Source organism: Plectrocnemia conspersa, unplaced genomic scaffold (assembly GCF_051122295.1).
Source record: "Plectrocnemia conspersa isolate PC_06_02 unplaced genomic scaffold, ASM5112229v1 ptg000012l, whole genome shotgun sequence".
Classification (NCBI taxonomy): Eukaryota; Metazoa; Arthropoda; class Insecta; order Trichoptera; family Polycentropodidae; genus Plectrocnemia; species Plectrocnemia conspersa.
In genome coordinates, this window is record NW_028277176.1 from 16,229,850 (window position 1) to 16,257,197 (window position 27,348).

At 29.1% G+C, this 27,348-nt stretch overlaps 1 protein-coding gene across 9 annotated transcripts in view; it reads left to right on the forward strand.

Moving 5' to 3' along the window:
- The window catches only part of vg (transcription factor vestigial), a 128,165-nt gene that overhangs the window by 85,358 nt on the left and 15,459 nt on the right, over positions 1–27,348 (forward strand). For 8 of the 9 annotated variants that reach the window (XM_088200490.1, XM_088200493.1, XM_088200498.1 and 5 more), the window contains 3 exons: positions 1,200–1,328; positions 1,475–1,560; positions 16,627–16,736. In XM_088200490.1, coding sequence (XP_088056616.1) covers positions 1,200–1,328; positions 1,475–1,560; positions 16,627–16,676 — 265 coding nt within the window. In that variant the 3' untranslated portion in view covers positions 16,677–16,736. Of the gene's footprint in view, positions 1–1,199; positions 1,329–1,474; positions 1,561–16,626; positions 16,737–27,348 lie in introns of those variants that run through there. The other variant, XM_088200497.1, reaches the window with a different exon arrangement.

The window sequence follows — 27,348 nt, forward strand, 5'->3', positions numbered from 1 at the left end:
TATATTCCATCTGTTGCGAACTTTTTTTCTCTACAGAGTGATTCAGATTCTCTTCCGATGGGCTTCCGTCAAACGTCTGCTCTTTAGTGTCAGAACGTGCCATATTATATATTTAATATTCCCGATCTCATACTTGTGAATGTGTTTTTGAAAATCAAAACTATTTTCGAAGAATTTCAGTTTTGGGTTCCGTATCGTTTTCGAGAATCATGATCGCGTCCTCTTATGATGCCTCTTAGAACCAGGACGTTTGCACTAGCCGACTCGTCTATGGCTTTCGCATCCAACTCCATAATATACCTCGCATTGCACATTGGTCTATTTAATGGCAACTACGAGGAGCTGGACTAGTTTGTATCATATACATAACTTATTGGGCACGATAGTCTAAATTTAAATAAATAAATTTATATCATATAGCACTTTTTTGTCATTCTCTATTATTATGTGATGTTTTTATCCCTTTAAAATGTCGATTGAATCTAGTGTAAAAACGTGTTTAAACTCAGATAAAATTTTGCAAAAGCACATTTTAAATTCTAACAATGTGATCTTTTTTTATTTCATGTTATTCAAACATTTAAACAGATAGCTCATCTGATTTAATATCATGCAAGTACAATTTATTTTAGATATACTCTATGCAATTATAACTTATAAAATATGCATTACTTTTGAAAGAGGCAATTTTATTATTGTAAGATATTGCATAATATTATACTGCAAAGATCACTTATGGAAATATTTGTAAAATATGATGGAAATCCTACGTCACCTCCATATTCTTTGAACATTTCTCCAATCTATTATCGCTAGATTATCACATATAATATATTTATAAAATTGTATATCGTTGGGAAAGAGGCATATAACGTGATGGTAATTATTTTAACGAATTAAACTTTTTCTGAAAATTTCTGCCCTTGTTTCATTTTTGATATAGAAAACCGCACGAACTTTTTTGGTTACGTGATACAATAAGCGAATCTCAAATTAAAATGCTTTGGAAATATTTTGTGGCGATGTATCTTTACTTTCTGAATATTTCACGTAAATTTTGTGAAATGTTTACGTATGTAAATAAAAGTATTTTCATTTCAATAATATAATGAAAAATCCTAAAAAATGAAACCAAAGTGCTACCTAATAAATCAGATTGGAACAGTGTAACAATTTTTCATGTTTTCCATCATTTTCAGAGCTGTCCACGAATACCATCACCACCACAATACGATGGCACAGTACGGCGGACTCCTCCTTCCAACCAGATTGCCTCACCACGCCCAGTACAAGCCGCCAGTAGACTGGTCTACCTCCCACACGTCCAGGTGAGAATTTTCACACACATCATACCGTATTTTGGCGATCGATCTCTTTTTAGGCCGACCCGCACATTTTTGCCCTATATGATAATTATGATGTGTGAACATTGTGCTGATGTTATTTATAGCTATGTTTTACCATCGTCATGCAGATTACACGAACAGGCTGCTAGCGCGCACCATGGTCATGCCCACGCCTTGGACACGACCGCCTACTCTAGTTACCCCACTATGGCCGGTGAGTTGTCTATTTATCTATATTTTAATAATAGGTTATTAGAATCACTAGACCTATATTTAATTATTGTCATGCGTGTATATGTAAAGATTTTTTTTAATTATACCGATTCTCGTGAACCGCATCCGCAACATATAAGCATCATCTTAAAAATCAATCCTGACACACCGCCGGTTTTTATTTGCAAATTTCGCGAAGGAATTCGGGTCGTATGTGCGTTCGGTACAGGATGTCGCGAAATAATGTTCTAAATATTTATTTATGGTAACCATTACATGATATTAAGTTTACAAGTTATAGTTTAGTTAAAAACGTAATTATCTTGCGTCCTTTTGCATTTTAAAAATTTTGAAAATGAAATATTCCAAACTGTTGAATAAGCAACGGAAAGTACATAGCATAGTTAAATTAATCTATTTACTACAAATACAAAAAAAAATATTTAGAACTAATTCACTTGAAACTTTCCAATCTAATCCTAATTTATTTAATTAGAACAATAATTTAAAAACACGTTTATTTTAATTGTCAAATCGTTATCATCAAACGTTATGAATTTGACAACATTTTATAATATATATTTAATTATTTATCCCACAACTATAATTGTTGTATTTTATAATATTTTATTAAAATGCAGGGGCGTCATTTGTGGGGGGATTTGCTCCCTTTTGAATTTGGCCAGAAAATGCATGTCATTTAATGAAATACTATAAATCTTAATGAAATCGAAATATTAAAAAAAAACGACCACTGACTGGTCAACTTTTGCTCCCCTCTATGGAAAAAGCTGAAAAGACGTCCCTGATTCTAAACCAGAAATTCTTGGGTCATCCCTCAAAGAAAAATCTAAAAAAAACGGTCTCGCATATACCCCAAAACTATTTTTTTTAATATATCATTTCAGTGAAATCACATCGGAATACATTTTCACTAGTAGATATATATTTTTACTAGTGAATATATAATTTATCAGCAGGTGCTAGTAAAATTATATTTTTTCAACTTTTCCATACGTAGTAACATATACATTTACATACTTATTATTATTTACTTACATCCGATGTTACAGTGAATGTGTATTTTTTGGTAAAGTTATATTTTCAAAAGTAGATATATATTTTTACTAGCGAAAATGAAATTTAACTGATAGGCGCTAATAACTCAATTTGAGAGTTGCGAAACGTTCATATTTTGCTCAAAGCCAAACCTAACATACACGAATTAACCAAACCCAACTTGACCTAATGTAATGTCCAAAATACAAACTAAGTCAACTCATTACTCAAATAAGCGGAAAAAGAAGTACAGACATACTGATTTCATTGCTTTTGACGTAAATTTTTGACTTCTGAGAAGGGATAATTGTTTTTGCACCCTCATATTGCACAAAATTTGGTTTAAATACGCTTTGACCAATGCTCTGATATCAAAAGTCCGTAATAATATCGGTAAAGATAGCTATCATATTTTAAAAACATAGGTAGTATAATATCGAAGTTTTTTATCGATATTTATATATTTAGATACAAACATTTTGATACGTTTTTAAAACAAAAAGGAATAAAATCTATTTTTATTATTCATATTAAAAGGAAAAATAAATGTCATTATTATTATTCATATTAATAAATGTGCAATATTATTGTAATAACATAAAAATTGTATAATTTGAATTTATTTTTTTAGTAAAAATTTTACTATTATAACTTGGCAGGTTCCCCATTGCGTAATGATGGCACTTCATATACATACATTCAATACATAAATTCTACTATAAATACGTGATGTTTTAGTAGCATTGTCTGTATATATGCAGCAAAGTTAACGTGAAGAGGGAATCGGCTGCTCTCTCAGTCCTTTAAGTTTCGGTCGGTGCTTCTGAATGGAAGTGCATGTATGCGATTATTTACGCTATTTAAAATTTAAAAGACCCACTGTTAATTTGGGTAGAAACTCTCTCTGATTCTACACTAGCTGGCTGAATTGTTGCAAGATAATTGTAGTTTTTTTCTGAATTTTATTCTCTATTGAAATCGTTTGTTATAAATGGTTGATTTTCCGTTTCCTTTTTTGGTATATAATTTGCTAAATCTTGTCCCTCATTAATACTTCAGAGTCTGGCGATTTTTCTGGACTAATAACTAGCACATCTTTATTTCGTCTTAAATCAACTATACACTATATTATTGTTTTTATTTCAACATTTTTTTTGTTATTTTATTTTTGTTGCGTTACTTGAGTAAAAAAAAATTCTAATGAAATTTCATTAATACAAATTTGATGTAACTGTAAAATACACAAATATTGGAATATCCAATGATGGAACAAGTTAATTAAAAATTATTAGTCCAATAAATACACTATAAAACATTTCTTATATATTAGGAATATAACAGTTAACAGCATTAAAGCTAAGCTTGATTTGTAATTTTTGTAATACTACAGATCTCCAGATCCAAAATTTCATGATTTTCGAGATGAATAAAATCACGTTTCGATCTTGTCTACTGCAAATATCGTCACAACAACACATAATATCGTAGTTTAAAAATAAAACTACATTAAAAAATATTTTTAAAATTTACCGAAAAATAAGTAATTTATACGGATTTTTCGGTAACACCGGTTTACTGAATAACAGTAACGCATTCCCATAATGTGTTATATATACGTATATATATTCAATATCAAATATATTTTAGATTGATTTGTATAATTAGACGGACACCTAATTATACAAATTCTATGCTTGCAGTGGCGCATTTAATTGTAGCCCCTGTGCATTTCTTTCGTGCTTTTTTTTAACGATATCCGATTACGAGCGTAGTGTTCATTTTGCAAAATTATCGCTAAGAATGTTTGTTAGTTTCGGGCGGCCGTATAAGAAATTCAGTCGGCCGGTATCAAAGGCTTGTCCAGGGGTGTTTTTGCGAAGACCGCGGTGTCTCAGCGGTCCAACTGGCCGCGCCACATTTTCAAGCGTGCTCGCTTTTTTCCCAAATAACCTTCACAGAACGGACCGTCAAAAACGACAAACGTTTAGACAACACTCATAACTAAATCGTATATATTTAACTGAACCACCTTTTTGTAACTCAGATATGATAATCATAATTCGTGTAAAATAAGTTAAATTAAAAAAAATATATTTTATGATAATCAATAATTAGATAAATTTTGACCCAATTTTCTCTGAATACAATTAAAATTTTAAACTGTATTATTGACGTGGGTTATTGAATGTTAAGATTAATATAATAATTTAAGCAATATCATGTAATTGTATATTTTATTTTTTAAAACCCTACTATGATTGTCAAATATAATTATGCTCTCTTTATCCATGAAACAAACGAGTTTTCTAGATGGTTTCCCTTGAAAAATTCCCATGGTCAATTATGTGACTGGCTAAAAAGATGTTATAAAAGGCATACTGTTCACCCCAAGACGTTTCAGGAGAACCGCAACAAGGTCCTCGGTTTTGATTCGGTTTTTATGGGCGCGCGCCTATGAATACTAAGTCCGTCGGCATTAGCCCCCTTTTTTGCTAATTCCGCCTTTTTGCACACAAGATCCAATGCCAAATACCACTTTGGTTATACCTACTATAAATAAAAACACTTTAGTTTGTTTGCCAATTATTTTCAGAGCTGATTTTTTTGCGTGTATTGCAAAATATACATTATATTTTTACGTACATATCAAATAAATAGCAACATTTATCGTACATTTTATTAAATTAAGATAAAATAGATAATGGGTTATAAGTTCAACAATGACAAATACAACTACATTTAAAAATCCTACAAAGGGATATTCTCACCTCGGTAAATAATTATATGTAAATAAAAGTATGTATTGTATGAACTAGGAAGGTCTTAATCAAACAAGTTTTTTAAAACTATCTTGCTCTCCTATGTAATTAATTGGTATTTCAAAAATTAAAAGGTAATCTATAACTTTTCATCATTTTTTATTAATGAAAAAATAACTAGTATAAAAAATGGCTTGATTGTTGTTTTAATTCGAATTAATACATCGAAAGCTTAAATATGTACTTCTCTGAATAAAACAGTAAATAACTAAAAATTATATATGTATACTACCTATTAATTTTTCTGCAAACAAGAAAAAAACTCGTAGAGACGTTTATTAAATTTTATTGTATTTTTTTAAGTAAACCATGCTCGAGTGAAATTTGTTCTTTGATAGCGTGAAACGGCAGAACGTGGTTAGCTGTGTACTTACAAGTACTTTGATACACGAACCGGGCCCGAATGTACATAAAACGTGTTTTCTAGATATTTTTCGCAAATTATAGATATCGCCGACGTTTATAGTTAACGTTAGAAACCCCCACATGCCATGTAAAGTTCGATAAGAGGGGCGTGCTTTAAAATTGTAGCCGCGATAAATTCGCATCGATTTTCCATCAAAAGCATTAGGCAATATAAAGGCGAATTTCCCCCCCGTCGAGCGCTCCCCACAATGCCTTTATATTGACGTGAAAAGGAAGAAAAGACGGTATTATTGCCGAAAACCTTCAAACACCCCCTCGTTTTACTTAATATTATCTATTATTCTCGAGAGGGGAGAAAATTCGGCGGCGAGTCGTTTGAAGGTGTGCTCCTTTTTTCGCCCGAAAGGAGATTGTATGAAAATTTTCGGTAATTTCTGCCTTGTATTATTTTGCTTTAAATAACTTTCGAACGACTTCACTTTATGTTTCGCATCGCGAGGGATGTTTATTATTATTATTAATATATAAGTATATGTAGCGTGGGCTGAAACTTTTACCTGATTATCTACCACGGAATTTTACTTTATATCATAATATTTACCTATGAAAAAATCTAGTTATATTTGAATGGTTAATCTTAGTTAATTAAACTTAATTTAAAAAAAATGTTTTTATCATAATATAACAAATCTTGTACTCGTGTAAAAGTAACTAGAGATATATTATACGCGAATAGTTGAAAATAAAATTAATGAAAGATTGTTTCCTTTAAGATTTTCCAGTGTAAATTAACTATCAAAATTATACTATTGAGTGAAAATTATTGATACTAGCAAAGGCTTTACCATTTTGTTTATGGATCTAAAAAAAAAGAGTACCTGAATGAACTAATAAAAATTATTAAATTAAAATTACAATATAGTATATATAAAATAACCATATACAAATGAAAAAAAAGATCCATGTTTTTAAACTACGCATGTATTAGATCTTCGTTTCGTATGTGTATTTTATATTCACACTTAAAACAGTCGTATATATTACAGTCAGTTTTTGGCTCCAGATTTTTAAGAGCCATCGATATATCGAGCCATAAATCAGACACTATTATATTGTACATACCCTTTCTTTGAAAACATATTGGCTTAATCCCATAGTTAATTACTAAAGGGTTATTTGAAGATTTTGATCATAATATGCGATTATGTTTAAGCTTTTACTAAAGAAAGCTGTAAATATTAGGGTTTAATATATCGTTAAAATTTCATAGAAAGTGATTATTGGATTTGATTTTATTTATAGTATATTTTTAATAAATTTTATTAGCGAATATTTTATTTTAATCTAATAACAGGACTACAATTAAAATCATAACAAATATTTAAAAATCGGGTAAAATATTTTGCTACTTTTTATTTAGGTATAAATTTTTTTTGCAACAACAACACTAATATATTTTACTTCAGTTTATTTTGTAATATTTGCAATTAAATATGTAAATTTAAATTCTGCATTATAAAAACACATTTCTTTAATTTGTAATTTTTCAACAATAATTTACAATGTTCCTAATTTTTTTAAATTATGATCTATAATACACCTTAATATGTACTATTTATTATATTATTTATGAATTTACTTCGTCAATATTAAAAAAAAGTTTTAATTATGTATGCATGTTTTTGCTTGACTATAAATATACATATGATATTTATACCTTAAAGCTTAAAAACTGAATGATCTTATATTTTATATTTTTATGATTTTATGCCAGTTTTATATTAATATATAATATATAATCGAAAAGAGGCTTACCTTCTTTTGCATTATTTGGGACATAACACTGTTATTTATTATTAATTTAACACAATGATTTTACTTATGGAAACTTGAGAAATTATTTTATTGATATACAAAAGACACATATATAATTATAAATGTATGTATTTTTTTATCTTGCTTTAGATGAAGGTGTAAGAGTTGATTAATTATAGTTTAGTCAGCATTAAGCAAGCGTTTGTATATACAATATATTCACATAAAGAGGGATTGTGAACGCTTAATTGTCTTATATGTGATCGCCCACAAAGGATATTTTTATTATCTTTGCTTTTTCGATCCGGAATTTATCACTAGTGTATGCTCCCAGACATCGCCAAGATTGTATCCCATATACAAATATTTTATATTAAAACTCCGAATGGCTTTTTGTGCTATATTTTACAGGCTTCTGTTATTTTAGTAATACGCGTTTGCAAACTTTCTCAACTGTCATCTACGTATCGAATGATATTATGTTTATTTTTATTTCTTCGTCTGTGTTTAGCAATACTTTGGCAAAAGTCTTTATTGAGGAAATGTTAAAAAATTACACCATCTCAGCTGTATTTAAATAACTTCTGTTGATTCATGTTTTTTTAAAACTAGGGCAATATTCTCAAAAAAATTAAGACGTAAAAAATATTAAATATTGTCACAAATTTACAATATTTAAAGGTGTTTAGGCAAATCATAATCACATAAATTTGAAACTTACTAAGCAACTAAATCATTCAACACAGTTAATAATTATCTGAAAGAAACATGGATCAGCTTTAAAAATTTGTTTATATGATTTATATGAGACATAAGAGTAGTATCAATTAAATTTGATTAATCTTATAAGAAATTTAAGATCTTAGGAAAGCTCTCAGAGAATTTTCCGAACCGCTTTTCATTTGCTTATACTATGAAAATTTGTGAAAACCTCTTATTTAAATAATTTAATTTTCAATCGAATGTAAGATCAAGTTGGAGATATTGAAGGCATCGGTGGTGCAAGTGTATAGAATTAAATGTGTTTTTGTGAAATGTAGTGTAGTGTGGCGAGCGCGGGCCAGTGGCGATCGATCGCACGACGACCAATCACAAGAGCTGACCACACCCCCACCCCCACCCCACGCCGCTCGGCTTGACAACATTGTACGTGCGTGATAGCTGCCGCCCAGGGGCGGACTGCACACGAACCTGTTCCGTCGCGCAGGGCCGCAACCAGGCCCGCTTAATCGACTCAATTCGCCGTCAAACAACTCGCAATTTTTTATTTTAATTTAGCGCGACGCCATTTTTCCGGGCCGCTTCCGAAATTTGTCATTAAACCCGCCTTGCCCCTCCCCCCGCTATTATTATAATATATAGTTGGAATGTTTCCAACCCCTCGGTCCGGCCCGATTTAACATTCCGCAGAGTAATTTATCCATTATCTACCCATTGTAAGAGACCGTCCGAAACTTTAATTTCCAAGTACGTCCAAGTCCTCGGGCATTATTGCCAATACGGATTCAAAGGTCTAAACTTGAGCGCACTAAAGCACAATAAAGACTAAAAGCAATTAATTGAATTATGTAAATATTTAATATATACATTTTGGATATTTAATGGTAAAATTATAAAATATATTATATATAGTGTGTGAATTCAAGTTTGTAAAAATGTTTCAATTTACCTCGTTTTGAAGACGTATGAAACATATGCGAGTTCTGCTTAAGATGACCTACCCGATAAAATGACATCTCTTAAAATATTACCGTAAGAATCTTGAAATATAGTTTAAGCAATGCACACAGATGGTACAACAATAATATTACAAACAAACACAGTGGACAGTGCGCACCAATTCATTGTGTTGCTTCAATGTTTGGCAAAATGGCTTTGCAAATATTTGTTTTTTTTATCACTTTTGGATGAATACCATACACCATGTGATTCTTTATGTTTTAATATATTTTTAACTTTAGTGGATTTTAATGTAATTTATAGGTTTTTGCGTAATCATAACCTTCATTTTATTTCTATACGTTTCTGGGTAAGAAGACATATGGTAACATAGCCTAAGATGACATACTATGTCATCTTACGCAAGTATGCATTTAAATGTATTTTTTTCATCTTCTTTCGTTGTTTGTGCCAATGCATATGAGAATCTCATTTCACCAGCTTTATTTTTTCAAAAAAGAATCATAATTCTGGTAATCATTAATGATTTTTGGTGTTACACTAAAATTTTAAAAATTTAAATCTTTTGAACCATTTTTGACATTGACGAACACAAATTTTTTTGATTGCTCTCATGACTTCCCATTCAAACTGTCTTAGTTTGCGTATTTTCAGTTTTTTTCAGTCATTTGTAAGTACTTTTTTTCCCAGTGAATTAATTAAGCTGGTCTAATTATTGATAGTTGGGTTTATTGATAACTTATTCCAACCATATTCCAACAAATATATATAACAATCTTTCTCCTTGTCTTCGACAGTAATAATAGTATTGAAAAAATTATTACTCTTCTCCAATAATATCAATTTTAAATCCAAATATACATTTATTGATTGAGATCTGATACTTTGCGAGGAAAACGTAAACAATCCTCACCCTCAAATCGATCCATAAAGAAATTTATAAAGCAACACCTGCGTTACAACTTCATTTTTATGGGTTACCGATTTTGATTAAATGATACTATAAACAACACGATTTATTTAAAAGTAAATTGTATTGTTTTCTTAGTATCATTGAGTACAGAAGTAAAAAGTTAGCTTGTTGAGAAATACTTGGTGATAAATACCTGGAAGACCTGGATTTGAATTCCATATGAACCTTTCAGGATGATCGAAATTAGATATTATTAAATAATTATTGTTCCTATCGATCATCACAGACTAGATTTTCCTAGATTTTCTTCATCTACAGGATTTATTTTTATAAAAGTTTATTTCAAAAATATACATATGTACATATTAAATGAACTAATAAATTATCCGTAACTATAATTTAATTTAAGGAAAAATACATAAAACCTTTCGCAAATTTTAAAAATAAGAGAGAAATAAAAATTATGCATATAAAATATAACACATTCAGATTTATTTATTTTATTCATTAACTAACTGCATCAAATTGCTTAGGAATTTTATGTTTGTATTTGAATTTAAGTTTTGTTTTACGTAATCACCGATTCTTGAGATTAGTGGACTTAAATAGTCTCGCAAGATACTTTTATAGTGTTTTAATGTTAGGAATTAAATATCTGGTATGGAGTTTATTAATGTTGGTATAAAATAGTGTATAATATAATATAGTTATTTTATGGCTTCGTTTTAAATAATTTAAGGTTTATTGAAATTAGTATTACTCGACTCTTTCCACACTGGACAAGCTAAAGTTAGAACCGGTCTGATAAAATATTTATAGACTAATATTTCATTTCTTATAGTTAGCTTACTCTTTCTGTAAAATATTGATTTCAAAGCCACAATGGCGTCAAGCCTTTTTGACCAGAATTCAGTTATATGTTTGTTGAACTTAAGTCTATAGTCCAAGTATTTAAAGCTCACTCTTCATTTAATTTTATGTTCTTATTCACTCTTAATGGGTGCAACACATCATTTCACGGATGAATATCGTTCATATTAGGTATATAAAAGTATGTATAAAAAATTTCAAGAAGAAGTAAAAATGCTAAAAAATATTACATCGGATAGAAATTAATCTTTTACTGAAAACGTGAACTTCCCAAAAAATTTGCACATCTGCTTTGAAACCGTTAAACAATAATAGCTGACGAACCTTTAACAATTACACATAGGTTGTATTGTACAATTGATTTAGGTAGAAACGGTCTATTCCATTCGCAACGTTCGCAGCATTTCACGAATACGAAAAATAATATAACATATTTTATTAGATATAAATTTCGCCATTTCAGTTCTAACAGGCAATATTTTAAACCAAAATCGCGTTTCGTTAATAAATCCTTTATCGGAACGACGATTTGAAGAGTTAATTTCACTACCAAATCTAACATAAAACTCGAAGATTTCGTAAAATTTTGTCATAAATGTTCCGTTTCATTCAAAACGTTCGCAGCATTTCACAATGATGTAAAAAATGAGTTTTATGTCAGGTATAAATGCTGCTATTTAAATTATAAAATACAATATCGTTCCGTTTCAAACTATTTTACAAGAATGGAGATCCATAACTTAGGCAAACTTCCACCCTTGAATACATATATCCCCAGAATTATGCGATGATATGTTAGTATGAGGAAATATTTATTGTAATTGATACTGAAAACACGTTAACAACACAAACAAATAATATAAACAGCTCAACTGTACGTAAAATGTATACAATATGGTTTTAAAATATTTATTCTGATGAACAATTGTCATTTGTATATCATTTTTTTGTAAAATACATTCTTCTTTTGAACAATGAATTTTAGATAATTTTATACAGATCTTTTATATTTGTTAAAAATATATATAAGACAGTTAACTGTATCAAGCTTTGTAATCTACATAAGATTATACAGTTTTATATAATATATATATATATATAATTGTTTTTATTTATATTTGTATGTATAAAATATGAAACTGTTAAAAATATTTTTAAGATTGAATTGTCTCTATCTAGGGCCTAGCCATTGATGAATCGCCTAGATTCTAGGCGATTTATTTATTACTTGCTTTTGAAGTTAAGTACAATTTTTTTAATGCTAGCAAAGATTGATTTAGAATACATTTTTTCTATTAAAGATCACTAAGTAAAAACAATAATTTTTAGGTGATTAAAACAGTTTTTATTATTATATTATAAATATATATATTAACCGACATTTTATATGTAGAAAAAAAAATGAGAACGAATTTACGAAGCAGTAAATAGTTTTCGGTCGGAATTCTTGTAGAGGTCGTCTACGCAGACTTTGGGATGAGTTCTGGACCCTTGTACAGGTAACTCTCCGGCTCCAAATTAATAATGGTACAGTGGACGACACCCTCCGATAATAAATAACCTGTCCAGCTTTCCGCCCTTTCACCCTGCCCTCTCACTCTCTCTCTCTCTCCGAGAAATGAGGGCGACCTTCCCTATACACATACCATCAACTACAATTTCCATGCCTCACATCCATTATTACTACAAAATTAATTAAAACATATATCATATAAACTGAATGTGCGTAACACATTATTGTATATGTATATTACATATTTCATATATAAATAATATACATTTAATCAAATTAAACTAAGGATAATTAATTGTAATACTGTTTTGTATTCCAATTTGATATTAGAGTTACGAAAAATAGTAATGAAGCATTTGATTTAACATTAATTTAAGTGCATTGTTTAGATGTACATGTATAGCACCACTTCTAACGTCTTCTTAATTGATATATTGAATTTAATGCAGAAATTTATGTTTGTGTTTGTAATTGTATAATTTAAAGATCAAATGCGACTAAAAGAATCCTTGCTATTAATATCATTATTAAAAACTGGACACACTCAAACATGTTTGTATGACCCTCACAATGTAAATGAAAGACTAGGATTTGAATTCCATATGATATTCAATGTTTTTTTAATTTGTATCGTGTCTTGGAGATCGAATTTAGTGATTAATATATAATTTTATTATGTTTTCTTAGATTATGTATTCTCATATTAGTGATTTTATCAGTGACAATGGATGGTCCTTCACTCATTTGTCATTACTCCATTAAATTCACAACATCATTTTACCTCATTTTACGTGCCATAAACGGAAATAAGTTGTCGACGAATTTCAGCAATAGTTCCACAGCGACTCGGTGATTAAGAAGCAAACACAACGTTACTACGACTGATACAGCAAAAATAGCAATGTTTATAATCGAGTGAAAATTCACTTTTTTTTTATTAGTGTTTAATTATTATTTTTGATTTACAGTTTTAAATTATAATGCACTAGGCATATTTTCGAGCTTTTTATTTCTCGTTCAAGTCCGTACAATATAATTACTTAAGATTTCCAACTCCTGTGAGATCCTTACAGTGTCTTACGTAATCTTTCAACTGCACGACATCATGTGTACATTCATGACGTTCGTCCATATATTCAATGCATACGTGCAAAGTTGCATAGTGGCAAAGTTCTCTTGGAGATTTTATCGCATTATCTGAACAAAGTGAAAAATATTGCCGGAGCAAACAATTTAACGCACGTCAAGATTTCCATGGCCGGCATGCAAATATCTTCGACAATATATCACCGGGTGTCGGAGTCTACATTCATGATAGCTGTTTCTGAGTGACTGACTCTACGCCAACTTGCTTGGACGAAAGGTCTCAAGCGACACCTTGCGTCGCCCTCCCCTAAACATCCCCTGTCTGAAAAGGGGCGGTGAGCAATATAATATTGTCATGGCGGTCCGCATTCCATCCACTACAAGGTGCTTGTACTTAACTCGCGACGACTTATTTTTAAGAGCTTTTAAATTTTATACTATTGGAATTTAGGGAAAATACACAATTTGGCTTTGAAAGCTCATAGTTTTTTGTGTCGATGAATTTAATTTATCAAAGTAAACGTGTTACAAAAAAATGTTTAAATTTGCTAAAAATGATCATACATAAAATCAGTAGTCTGTTATTAAAAAAATATATTTTGAACCAAAAAAATATGAATAACTATTTAAAAGTGATTTTTTAGTCTCTTGATTATATCTGTTCAAATTTTTATTTTATTTTTATTAAATCTTCCGTTGTAACCTGACAGACGTAAGCCCAATGCGTTGCAACGGGCAAATCTGTACCAATCAGACATAATGAATACATACAAGTAAGTATTAAAACCACCAGACTGAAAAAGTCTTGGATTCGGTTACATATTATTATTTTTAAATTATTATGTGCTATACAATTTATAATCAATATATTTCACTGCAGCTGAGCCGTTTTTTTTAATAATAGCGCATTTTTTTAAATAAAAATTTGAATACCGCTGCCAGGAATCGAACCGGCAACCTCAGAGTTACTAATCTGAGACGTTACGGATTAAGCTATTCCGTCTTTATAAATTATACAAAATTGTATCGAGTTTTTAAAAAAAATTAAATTTTTTTTATTAAAAAAAATTTAATTTTTGCTCTGTCAAAAATGTCAGGTAAAATCAGGAAACTCAAAAAATCAAATCAAATATTATTTTATTGATTTAATATATAATTTCCTTTTAAAGATATCCCACCTCTTTAACATTTTTTTTATTTTCATTAGCATACATGATTCAAAATATTCCAAAAAACCTCTTTTTTACATCGTGTGCATTTTGCAATGTTTTTCCTCTATAAAGTGTTGCGTCAATCATAATAAATGATAGTAGGAAGGACTGGAGAATAAGGTGGATGTGATAAAATCTTTCAGCTCCTTGATTTTATTGAGAGTTAATTTCGCCACATGGGGACGTGCATTGTCGTGTTGTAGAACCAGAGCGTCTTTTTAAATAAAAAAAAGTGCCAGAACTCACTTCTTGTGAAGTATTTATACTGAAATAAAATATATTAAAATATCATTTAAATTAAATATAAAGCAGCTATTCCTATGCTGCGATGGGCATAAAAATTTAACAAAATTTATTTATTTCAAAATTTATTGATATGAGAGTATCGAACAAAATGTATTCAAATCGAATTTTGGTCAATAGGAGGAAGCAAAAACAATTATCACTTCTCAGAAGTCAAAAATTCACGGCAAAAGCAATAAAATCGTGTAAAATCGTCGAAGTGGGAATGCTTGGTAACGAGCGTTCCCACTGCGATGGCGCCGACACGATTTTATTGCTTGTGACATGAATTTTTGACTTCTGAGAAGTGTTTTTTGCGCTCTCTTATTGAGAAAATTCGGTTTGAATACACTTTGACCAATGATCTCATATCAGAAGTCCATAGTGATATCAATATGTTTTAAAACATAGTGTAATATCGAAACGATAATTGTTTTTTGCGCTCTCCTATTGGTCAAAATTCTGATTTAATTTCTTGGCCAACTGACATAGTTTGAGTAAGATTTGTTTTCATTTCTGCAGCCAGGACTATTATTAATATCGTAATTTCCGTTCAAAATATTTTAAACAAATGAAGATAATATGCATTTTTGTCTAAATTGTTAATTTGGAAAAATTCTGCCATCGTTAATTTTGAGGACTAATTTTTTTAAATATCAGAATTTTAGGACCGGATGTGCACTAGATATATAACACAGATATTCAGGTATCACAGACTAAAGCACAATTGACTTAATTTAAAAAGAAACAATATTAATCTTGGGATTATCTAATAAATATAATTCAACTAAAATCAGAGTGTAATTTTACATATAAATTAATCTTATTTTTATGATAAGCATCTTATAACATAAATACATAAAATAAGTCAACCCTCTTTACAGAAAATTAAGAATAATTGATAGTTTTGAATGATATATTTATATATACCTATAAAAACCGTTTATTTAAAATAAAACAGGGTTTAGAATTAAATAGTTTTCTCTTTCATATATTTCTATTTAAATCTAGTATGTGTATATCTAAAAAAACAGATAACACGTAAAACTGTTCATAAAAAGTACCCAAAAATAAGTTGTTGACTTAAGAAAACTTGTCTAAAACACATTATGTATAAACTTTTTCTGATTGATTGGATTTAATTTTTCAAAAAAATAGTATCGAATTAACACATAATCACATAAATAAATATATTTTATTTATCAAATACATTTAAATAAGATACAATAAAATTTTGTATTCACCGTGTAGTTGGCGATTTTCAGTAGGGTGATATATCCGATCCTCCCCTGTACAGTGTCACATATAACAACCCTCTGTTGTCGGATGCATAGACCGAAAGTTATGATCCTACACACGCAATGACATTTATATTATTACATTAAATATTAAATCTTCAACCGCATTTCATTATTATTACCCAGCTATATAAACTTTGTTATGTTTGTTTTAGGTCTTGAAGCACAAGTTCAAGAATCGTCGAAAGACCTTTACTGGTTCTGAGCCGAGCTGAGTCCTCACTAGCATAAGGTCCGAGGAGTGATAAGTTCAAACAAAAATAAATCCAATAATTTATAAGAAAAAGTGTCTTTTATACGTTAGATAGATAAAACGACAAAAGTAGTGTGCGATACGTGAAGAAACTTAATAAAATAAATAAATGTGAATCTTCTAAACAAATAGGTGAAAACGGTTCGGACTGATATGTTCTGTGATTACTAAATGAAATTTTTACGAAATAAAATCATAGAAACATTGATACAAATAAAAATCAGTGATATTTAAAATTTAGAAGCGAATAAACGTGATAGACAATTAGAAAATGTGACATTTAAAATATAAGTGTAAATAAATAGAACAGAAATAGTGTAAATATTGTGTATAAGTAATTATTGTGTAAAGTAAATAGTACCAGAGGAATTTACCCTTATTATTCTTACCGTTATTTGAGTACATACATATAAATATATATTTTTAGAATTAAGAAATAATTTGTAACAGTATCGATAACAGAAACAATCTAAAACAATACAGATTTTAATAAAAAAAATTAAGATACAATGATCACGCGAATAAAATTTGCAAATTTAAAATTCTTTTGCCAACTTTTGATATTTCAATTCGTTTTGTACGTACTTACGTGTATTTAATAACGTATATATTTTCAAACTTTGTATTGTATTGTATCTTATAATGAATGTTATATATTTTATGAATCTGAAAATGTACAATGTGTATAATTATGTAAAAATTGTTATCGGAATATGTCCTTGTTTTATATTAATATCATATTTTGCTAAATGCGTCGTCATCTCCTTGATGATATACTGATTAAATTTACTGCAAATTTAATAATAATAAAACATCGCTAGAGCACTTATTTATACATTATATACAGAACGAGCAAAAACACACCTAGTATCATATATTTGTTAAATAATGATACATCTTTTTTTTTAATTGTATATTTATTGCTCAACTCTGTATATATCCCTACTATGATTTGTAATATTTGTATAATTTTATTATTGTGTATTTCAAGCAATATTGCAAAACATTATATAATGAAAATTTGGAAATATCAAAAGCGACATTCAAATATAGTGATCCTACTAATGAATATTTGTTTTATTTATTTAATGTTTTTATCATATACCTCTACATACAAACTGGCCCAGATAATATTATATTTTATTTATTTATTCATTGTAAATCTTTCATTGCAACATAAAAGGCGTTCGCCCAAAGTCTTACATCGAATTAAATATAATTGACACCAGAATGAAACCAAAGTCTGTAAATCAGTAATATATATTTAAGTAATTATAGACTACAGCATAAAATCGATAGATATTACTATGCACAAAATAGCTCAATTTTATTTTAATTATTCACCATAATATTTATCAGTTATATTAGGAAAATCTAGGAAGTCCCATATATTTTATGATCGATCGGAATTTTAATTATATAATAGTTTCGATTACTTGATAAACAATAGAGCTCAAAAGTATTTGTCACCATTAATATATCATGAGATGTTCATTCAGTGATCCGTTTGTTCTTTGCGAATGAACTTTATATGTATGACAATCAGGCCTGCCGAAATGGGGGGAAGGGGACATTGCAGTGGGAACGTTCTCACTGCTTTTGACGTGGATTTTTGACTTCTTAGAAGGGATAATTGTTTTTTGCGCTCTCCTATTGGACTAAATTCGGTTTAGATGTGCTTTATTCGATTCTAACTCGTAATATTGTTTTAAAAATAATTAATATAATCGAGCGTTTTTATTGCTTTTGACTTGGAATGGAAATTCACTATATGGCAACACTGAGCAGCAAATAAAACACGACTAATTATCAAATAAATAGTATGAGTAGATATTCTTAATAATTTTTAATGCCTAATTAAAATATTTTGCATCAAATTTGATTTCAGAAAATATGTCGCAACGGTGACTAATTTTTATATTTATTAATTTAAGAAATTATATTACGATAATCAAAAATATATACAGTGCCATTTTTGTCATGAGGCCCGGAATCATTGTTTTTCCAGAGCTCAGGTTCGCTCTCGGCGGCCCTGATGTCAATAACATTAGGAACAGATAAGCTAGTGTCATAAATTTAAAGCAAAAATTGTTTTCACTAATGTACTTATTAAAAAATATAGGATTAAAACAAACTGTTTTTTTATGAAATGGTTACCATAATATTTATCGGATACTGCGCGCGATGGGTTTTAAAATCAAGATATTCGTTCCTTTGCTCATGTATTTTGAGATCCATTGTGACTATGTTCAATAATTAAAGAATTTCACAAAGTCTTTATGTATTGATTTTCCAATAATATTGGTAAATACATACAGTATATAATACAAATCAGAATAATTATTTTTATAAATATATATACATCACTCTGATACCTTAAATGTAGGATAATAAAAATCGCTTGAGAAAACATATATTTGCATATAGACTTAAACAGCTATATAATTGCAATTAGCGATTGAATATAAAGCTAAGTTCACAGGCACTTTAATTGCAAGAGCAATTGTCCATCGCCTCATTTACCCCGCAGTTTGTACCGCATAAACACTCCTTGTTAAAACTAATTATTTTTATTCAAGGACTTATGTGATAATGAAATAAAAAAAGATATACATTCGCGTTATATATATTATAAAATTAAACATTCAATTCGAATGACGTCGAGCGCGTTTCCTTTGAAGTTTATATTTATGTTTGAAAACGTTGACTATATAGCATGTATTATATCTAGGTACACCTTTACGCTTAAGAAGCTGCATATATTATATGGTTGACATACAAAAAATACAAGAAAATGCCATGCTGGGTCGAAATTTATAGCAAAGCAGCTGCCCGTGGTCTAAGAACAGTGAAATGTTAGGGTGCAATACGCATTGTGGGAAGAATTATTGGGAAATGTCAACACAAAGGAATTTATAACGCAATAGCGCTAAACAACAAAAATATCGCTTACATTGAGCAATCAAATTTGACGTTTATTACCGTTTGATACTTAGCTGACGACATTTTTACATCGGCAATGAGCAATTATTCCGTTTACGGCTTATAAGTGAAATATTGCAATTTCCAGGCGAGCTTTATAAGCGCGTACTTGGAAAACTTTCACTATAGTTCATGTGTGTAGGTATTCTGTGTACACTTTTTTACATCTGCTTGGCAAGTTTTTTTTCATTTTGTACGTTCTCTAAGTGGTAATAATAAATAAACCGAAGAAATACCACAGGTTAATATTTTTAAAACAAGCCGTATCAAACCGAAACACTCGGGCCAAAGAAAAACAATACAAGTGTCTTGTGGCATCTTTATGGCCGGGTATTACAGTCACTATTTATTTTTGGAATTGAGTGCTTTCAAACCGTCGTGCTTTACAATTAACAAACGACAAAAAGTCGCGGTGAATGTAAATCTAATATATGTTTTATTGTGGTATTTTTTCAATGAATCGTATCGTTGAATTTATATAACATAATACAAGAATATTTCAACATTAAAAATTTTTGGTGATGAATCATGTATAGCTAACATAAAAAGGATTTTAAATGTTTTGTTACATACATATGTTATATTATATAAATAATACATATATTAACGTATTTTGTGTACATATGTATAACCCATAATAAATATTATTTATTAAAAAAATATTAGGTAAATATTTTGCATCAAATTCTCTAACATTTTATGGCAATATAATTCAATTATATATTTTAAATCGTTAAAATAAAAATAAGTATTTAAAAGTTTTTTTTTAATACCAGCACGAAATACGAGTGGTTTATATCCCAAGTATTATTTTAATTTCTATGGTATCTGGATGATCCGAATTAGTAATTGTTATATAATTATAATTATATGGATTTCTTAGATTTTCCTAATCTCACATATCGTAATAATTAATTAAAATCGAGGTACGTCGTTTATATATTATTTTAATACTTCCTTTTAATGATCTACTAGAGCTTATAGAGAATATTGTATATGTTAATTTAAAAATAAATTTTAAATTATACATTTAGGCAACCTTAAAACCAATTATAGATTTTAATAAATTAATCAACGATTCTGTATTTATAAAAAAAATAGATACGTATGTTAGAACAACATATTACATATATGTTTGTTACATTTTTTGCAGCTTAAAATAGTTTTAATAAATAGCTAGAGTTGATCTGATATGACTTCGCTTTGAACGAGTTAAAATATGTTATTCTGTTTATTGAATTTTGCTCTGATATTTCCAAAATGATATTTCAAAATCTGACAATTCTCCCTCGAGATAATTACTGATTTTATTTTTATGTATGTAAAATATTCAAGTGTATGTAAAATATTCAAGTGAAAACGGGTAGTTGAAAATCATATAGAAGAGGCAACTTATCCCATATCTGATTTCAAAGTGTCAACTTATATTATTATTTCTAAGTGGCAACTTATCCCATATCTGATTTCTCCAAAGTGCATCTGTATTTCACTCAAAATATCCATTTAATGCGAATTAATTGAGAATATTAATATTTAATAAAGACCCACGCTTCCATATAACATTCCTCCCCCGTATACTTAGTCGTAATTATTAAAAAACACTACAAACGCAACAAAATATTGCGCTAAAAATGGCGACAAATGCTCAATGATTTGTCCGAAACTCAAATATACATAAAGATTTAAAAATAGACACTTTACACGATTACTTCGATTACTTCTTAAAATAAATTACCATGACAGAAATAAAAATCATTCTAGCCCATTAGTTAAAAATCTTAATAAGGTAACATGAATATTTAAAAAAAAAGTGCTAGCTAACTTAATAAGAAACAAAAAGTTTTTTTTCTCTTTCTTTTTTTTCCCCTAAAAAATAAATAAATAAAAGGGAAAACGAATTAATAGATACCCAGGTGGATGGCTTTGGCCAGGAACTGTAAAAATAAATATTAGACACTGTATATAATATTCCCTCACATTATATTATAAATAATAACGATTCCGGCTTAGATCCTTGCAGTACATCGTTTTATAAAAAAATTATGTTTTCCTTTTCTTAAATAATTTTAAATCAGGTTAGCACTACATCATTCACTATATTTTTTTTCTTTCACATCTGTCGTCTGATTCAAAAGCTCTCTTGAAATCAATAAATACTGCTCAAAATATCTTACCCACTAACCAATTCATCGTTTATCAATTCAGCTGCACCTCTCTTATAAAAATATATTTTAAGAAATAACAAATTTCTTCATACATAACAACAATATATTTCTTCATATTTAGAAGTAAAATATAGTACGTAATAAAAATTCTACTTAAATTTATTCATAGGTTACATATAAAAACAATTACTTATGTATTATTTATGAAAGGTAAAAAATATGCCAAATCTATACTTCACACGCATACATCAACCCAAATGGCTAACAGCAGCACTCTTATCTTTTACGTGCGGTGTCTCAAGGATGCTGCAAAGGGGCCAAAATCATCGACTAATGAAGAAGACTTGTTGTTAAGGAAGCCGAGTGTAAACACGAGTAACCCCTGGGAACAATAAAATTACGCTCCCGTATCCGCATTCTGGCGACAATCCCGATATTTGGTTTCGCTTCCCACTTTTACACATTGTGTACATTATATATAGGTATACGTGTGTATATATTAGGTCGTTAAAGTGGTTTTATGGTGGTTTTCAACTTTGGCTTATGCTCAACCGCGGGCCGTCAATTTCGTTTAACGCTCACTTTATTTGTTTTACGTCCCGTGAATTACACTAAAAGTCCATCGCTTTATCTTAAATAAAAACTAGGCGCGAGATACACGTGTGTAGGTAAATGTATGCATGTAAATACATAAGCTTACTATTTACAATTCAAGTTTATTTTTTATTATAAAATTGATTTTAAATATAACTATCAAATCCTCATTTAGTAAAACAAAAAAAAAGAACACTAATTAGCATTAAAAACTTAAAATGCGTCGCATAAAATATTTAATTTATGAATATATACGTTAATTTTACACCTGCCTATTTGCCGTACCTTTGCAAATAACGGATAAACTAATATCTAATCAAATAGCAAATTATATAACTGGTTTTAAAATGTCATCTTTTATTTTACTAGAAACTGATCTATCTCAACAGTGAGAATAATATTTATCGACTATTTATATAATGATCTTCTCGTTCGCTATTTCGGTCTTATGTACGATGCCTTCTGGCTGAATCATTCGGTAAACAATGGCACTTCCTACTTGCGGTTTAAAAATGGTACGGCGGGTTTTTTTCTCGGTAATAAATGTCACCAATCCATTAAAGCTCGAGTGATCGATTGGACGTGTGACTTTTACTCGGGAAAGCGCTTCCTTCCAAAGCTTTTTGTTGCGTTTAGACATTTTGGACTTTATCGCGTGAAAAGGCTCACTATCCGTTCGACTTTTCATTATCTATATAGCTTTATTATGGCCGTGGTCGAATGTGTGACGAAAATAAGTTTTTAAGCTCGATCTTAAAATAACAGACATAACCCCTTTGTGATGTTAGATAATATATCATCGAAACGCTTTCTACTGTTCATTAGTGTTTTTATATGAATTATTGTTTGAGCTTAAAACTATTGATATATTAAAGTAAATATCCATAAATTACAAGATGTTTCTTCGTCTGTTTGATGTATAATTAAAGAGACTGTTACTAATTTATTCAGTACTATACAGATAAAACATTAGACTGTCAAATGCATTAACAGCAAAATTATCCTTGCCAATTTCTGCAATAAAATGTAATAAATAATTATAAGTATCTATAAATTTTGACTTGCCGAGCAAAAGATTTAGAATATAATTTTTAATTATTTAAGAATATTTATTAATAGTTGAAGTTAAGATATGTAGTTATTAACAATGTTAAAATATTTTTTACAACACGATAAATCAAAGATGTAAGTCGTGACTTATACTTGAAAGACCTTGGTTTAAATCCCTAGTGTTTTTCAATATCTATCGTATGGGAGATCGAAATCAGTGATTATTATTCAATTGTAATTGTTTTTAAAGCTTATGTAACTCATTGAATGTTAGATTTCAAAAGTTGTGTCTTTGTGCAAATTTTGTAGTGTTTTCAAGCCTTTTTAGGGTTTGCTTTTAACTTATCTACGTTTGTTTTTGAAGCTTTTGAAACTAGACAGTTATAGACTTAATAAAATTTTTACATTTGTGCGAAGCTTATTTATCTAAGACCTATGTGTGGTATTTTTTTAATTTTCTAGACATTTTTAAAGCTCAAGTAGCTCATTACATATATATATATATATATATATATATATATATATATATATATATATATATATATATATATATATATATATATATATATATATATATATATATATATATATATATATATATATATATATATATATATATATATATATATATATATATATATATATATATATATATATATATATATATATATATATATATATATATATAAAAACTGTAAAATTGTGTCTGTGAAAATTTTGTGCAAAATCGAAAAAAGATTGATAATATATTAAGCATTTTCAGACCTTGGAAGGGTTTGTTTTTAACTTCTTCTAACTTCTTGACTTTTCTAAACTCATATTAAAGTTAATAAGAGATAGGTTGTGCATATTGACTTATATTATTTGTAAGCTGTATTAATAGTTTTTTTAATAAAATTATAAAAACAGCTTTTAAATAATATGGCATTAATCTACAAACTTTGATTTCAGCCTGGTATTATTAGTAGTTGCTGAAATTATATTTTCACTGGTAAAAATATATGCCTACCAGTGAAAATGTGCTCAGAAATGATATCACTAAAAAATAAATTTAAAAATATTTTCGGCATATATTCAAAACCAAAACCTAAGAATTTCTGGTTTAAAATCGGACGTCGCTTTTCCCAGGGGGGAGCAAAATTTCGCCAGTCAGTGGTCGTTTTTCAATATTTTGATTAAATTAAAATTCATACTATTTCTATATAAAGGACATGCATTTTTCTGGGTAAATTCAAAGGGGGGCAATTGTCCCCCCCCCGGACCCCCCCCCCCTCATCCCCAATGACGTCCCTGTAGAAAACCTAGTTTGTAATGATTGGTGGAAATTAAAATTATGTAATAATTTTTAATTCCGATCTCCGAGACACGAAAGAAATTAAAATCGCTAGGATTGATGTGGAATTAGAATTATCGTGCTGGTTATATTAAAAACATTGTAGGCTGGCAAGTTCATAAATACTTTATATTTTATCACTCACTGTAAGGATCTGCGCTTATACGTACTGTCTATCGTCGTCATTCACCTCAATGGAATATTATTATTATATACATACTATGTATCATACCGTAGATTTCCTGAAAATACTTAAAAACTTCTGTAAAAATTAACATTACTACACCCTTCACCATAGTACGTTTCTACATTTGAAACTAGCCCTATTATTATTATTTTAAATATGAACATATAAAAAGAAACGTATGTACATATTAAGTACAGAGAACAAAATTAAAGTTAATATTAAAATTAATATGGAAACGCTATATACTATTTTATGTTATGTGTTGCAAACTCTATATACTATTTTATGTAACATATGCGCAATATTTAAAAAAATAGTTTTTGACAAGATCAAAAAAAAGTGAAAGAATCATTGCATTTTATTTAGGCTCTATGTCCCTATGTTTTTTTAATAGTAAAACAATATGCTTAATTGATTTTTCTATGTATTAAACTTATAATATTTATAGAATCTGCATTGTAAATTAAATGATTTATAAATGTATTTATATAATACTTTTAAGCTCATTTGAACATACGATTCTGTATATTTAATATATAATAAACATACCTAGAAAAAACATTACGATGTATATAAATTAAATTAAATTAAATTACCTAATAACTTAAGAAACAAGTCACTCTAAGTGCCCTATGAGGTCAGGGAAAACAGCAAGTCACTCTGATAACTTTAAACGAACAAGTGCTTCTGAAGGCCTTTGAAAGGCACAAGGGATTTGAAGATGAAAGGACAAGTTGAGTTCTCGCGGTCTGTCCCTACGCCAATTACTTTGTCAAGTGAAAGTGTTATTTATTCGCGCACATTCTTTCGTAAATGTACATATATTTTAAATAAATCGTATAAGTATTTTATATAAAACAAAGTATATAATGGATCCATGTGATAAAAACTTGATAAAATTTAAATCGTTATCAAAGTTCAGATTTCGGTTTAAGTCATGAATCATCCAAAGGATAGGTTTCTGTATAGATCTTCTTTGTTCACAGCCGACAATCGGTTATCTGGATAGACAATCGCCGAAACAGTCGACAGTCAACTGTAAGTCACACGAGATTAATCAATTTCCGATATCGAAAAAATAAACCGACGAAGGTCTGTGTTATTTATAATTCGACCGACGCCGTGTGTATTCTAATGTCATTTCGATAATCGATATAGCGTTCATTATAATAAACCAACGACTATAAAAGAACAGATCTCGAGATAGGCATTGTAAGAAAAATATATAATAAATCTTGTCGTAAAATTCATATCCTGGGTCAAATGTGAGACTTTAAAATTTTATTACGTGATGAAATAAGACATGCATGCCTGTGTTTCCAATTGTAACACAATCAATAAGCGTTCTTACCCTTTGTGACACAATAAACTACTAATAATTACATTACGATATTTATTTAGGGCTCTTATATACCAATTTGTCAAAACATACTTTTGCGTATTTTTTTATCGTCCATCACCAAATTCGTAAAATTTGTAATTTTTATAATTGCCGAGACCACCTTCTCGGTCTTATTTGTACCGGACCGAAACGGCATGTAAAAATGTAGTCTCGATAAGATAATTAGCTCTGGTGTGATGCTGCGAACCGAGCCGCTCTCTCAGATAGTATATCCTCGGGTCCTGGCACTATGGTAATTCGATAATTTATATGAGATTTTCAAAGATAGACCCAATTAACCAGAATCCGAACCGCTCAAAAATGTTTATCAACACCGGCCATACTAAATAATCGATTAATTTATCGAGGAAGGAATACATTAGCTCAGAATGTCAGTTCACACAATTTGGTCTGATGTTTTTATATTGATTTATATGAATTAGTATACATATATTTTTATAAATCTAAAAAAAATATAATCCATAGTATTATAAAATCACAAGACAATCAGATTATTAATTTACTGGCACGATAAACCGATTCCAATAGATTATCATAGATTAGGTATAATGACATATATTGATTGTAAGATTTAGTACTAGTTTAAAATAAATGAAATATATGCCACTGACTTACAAACTTTGATTTCAATCTGGTGTCATACTATAGTAGTGTTTACCCCATTGTAACGCATTGGGGTATAGCATGGAATGTTTTAATATAAGATTCACAGTAAATAAATTCTGATGTATAGATAATGGCATGGTGTAGTGATAAAAAAATAAGTGCCGGAGCACTGAACTTGTACCCGCTCTCCAATTTTTTTCGTGTATTTTTTAAAAATATCCAATATTGATATTTCAAAATATTTAAATTTTTTAAAATGTTTTTGTGATAATAAAAAACTTATTTCAACATTTCAGTAATGTATT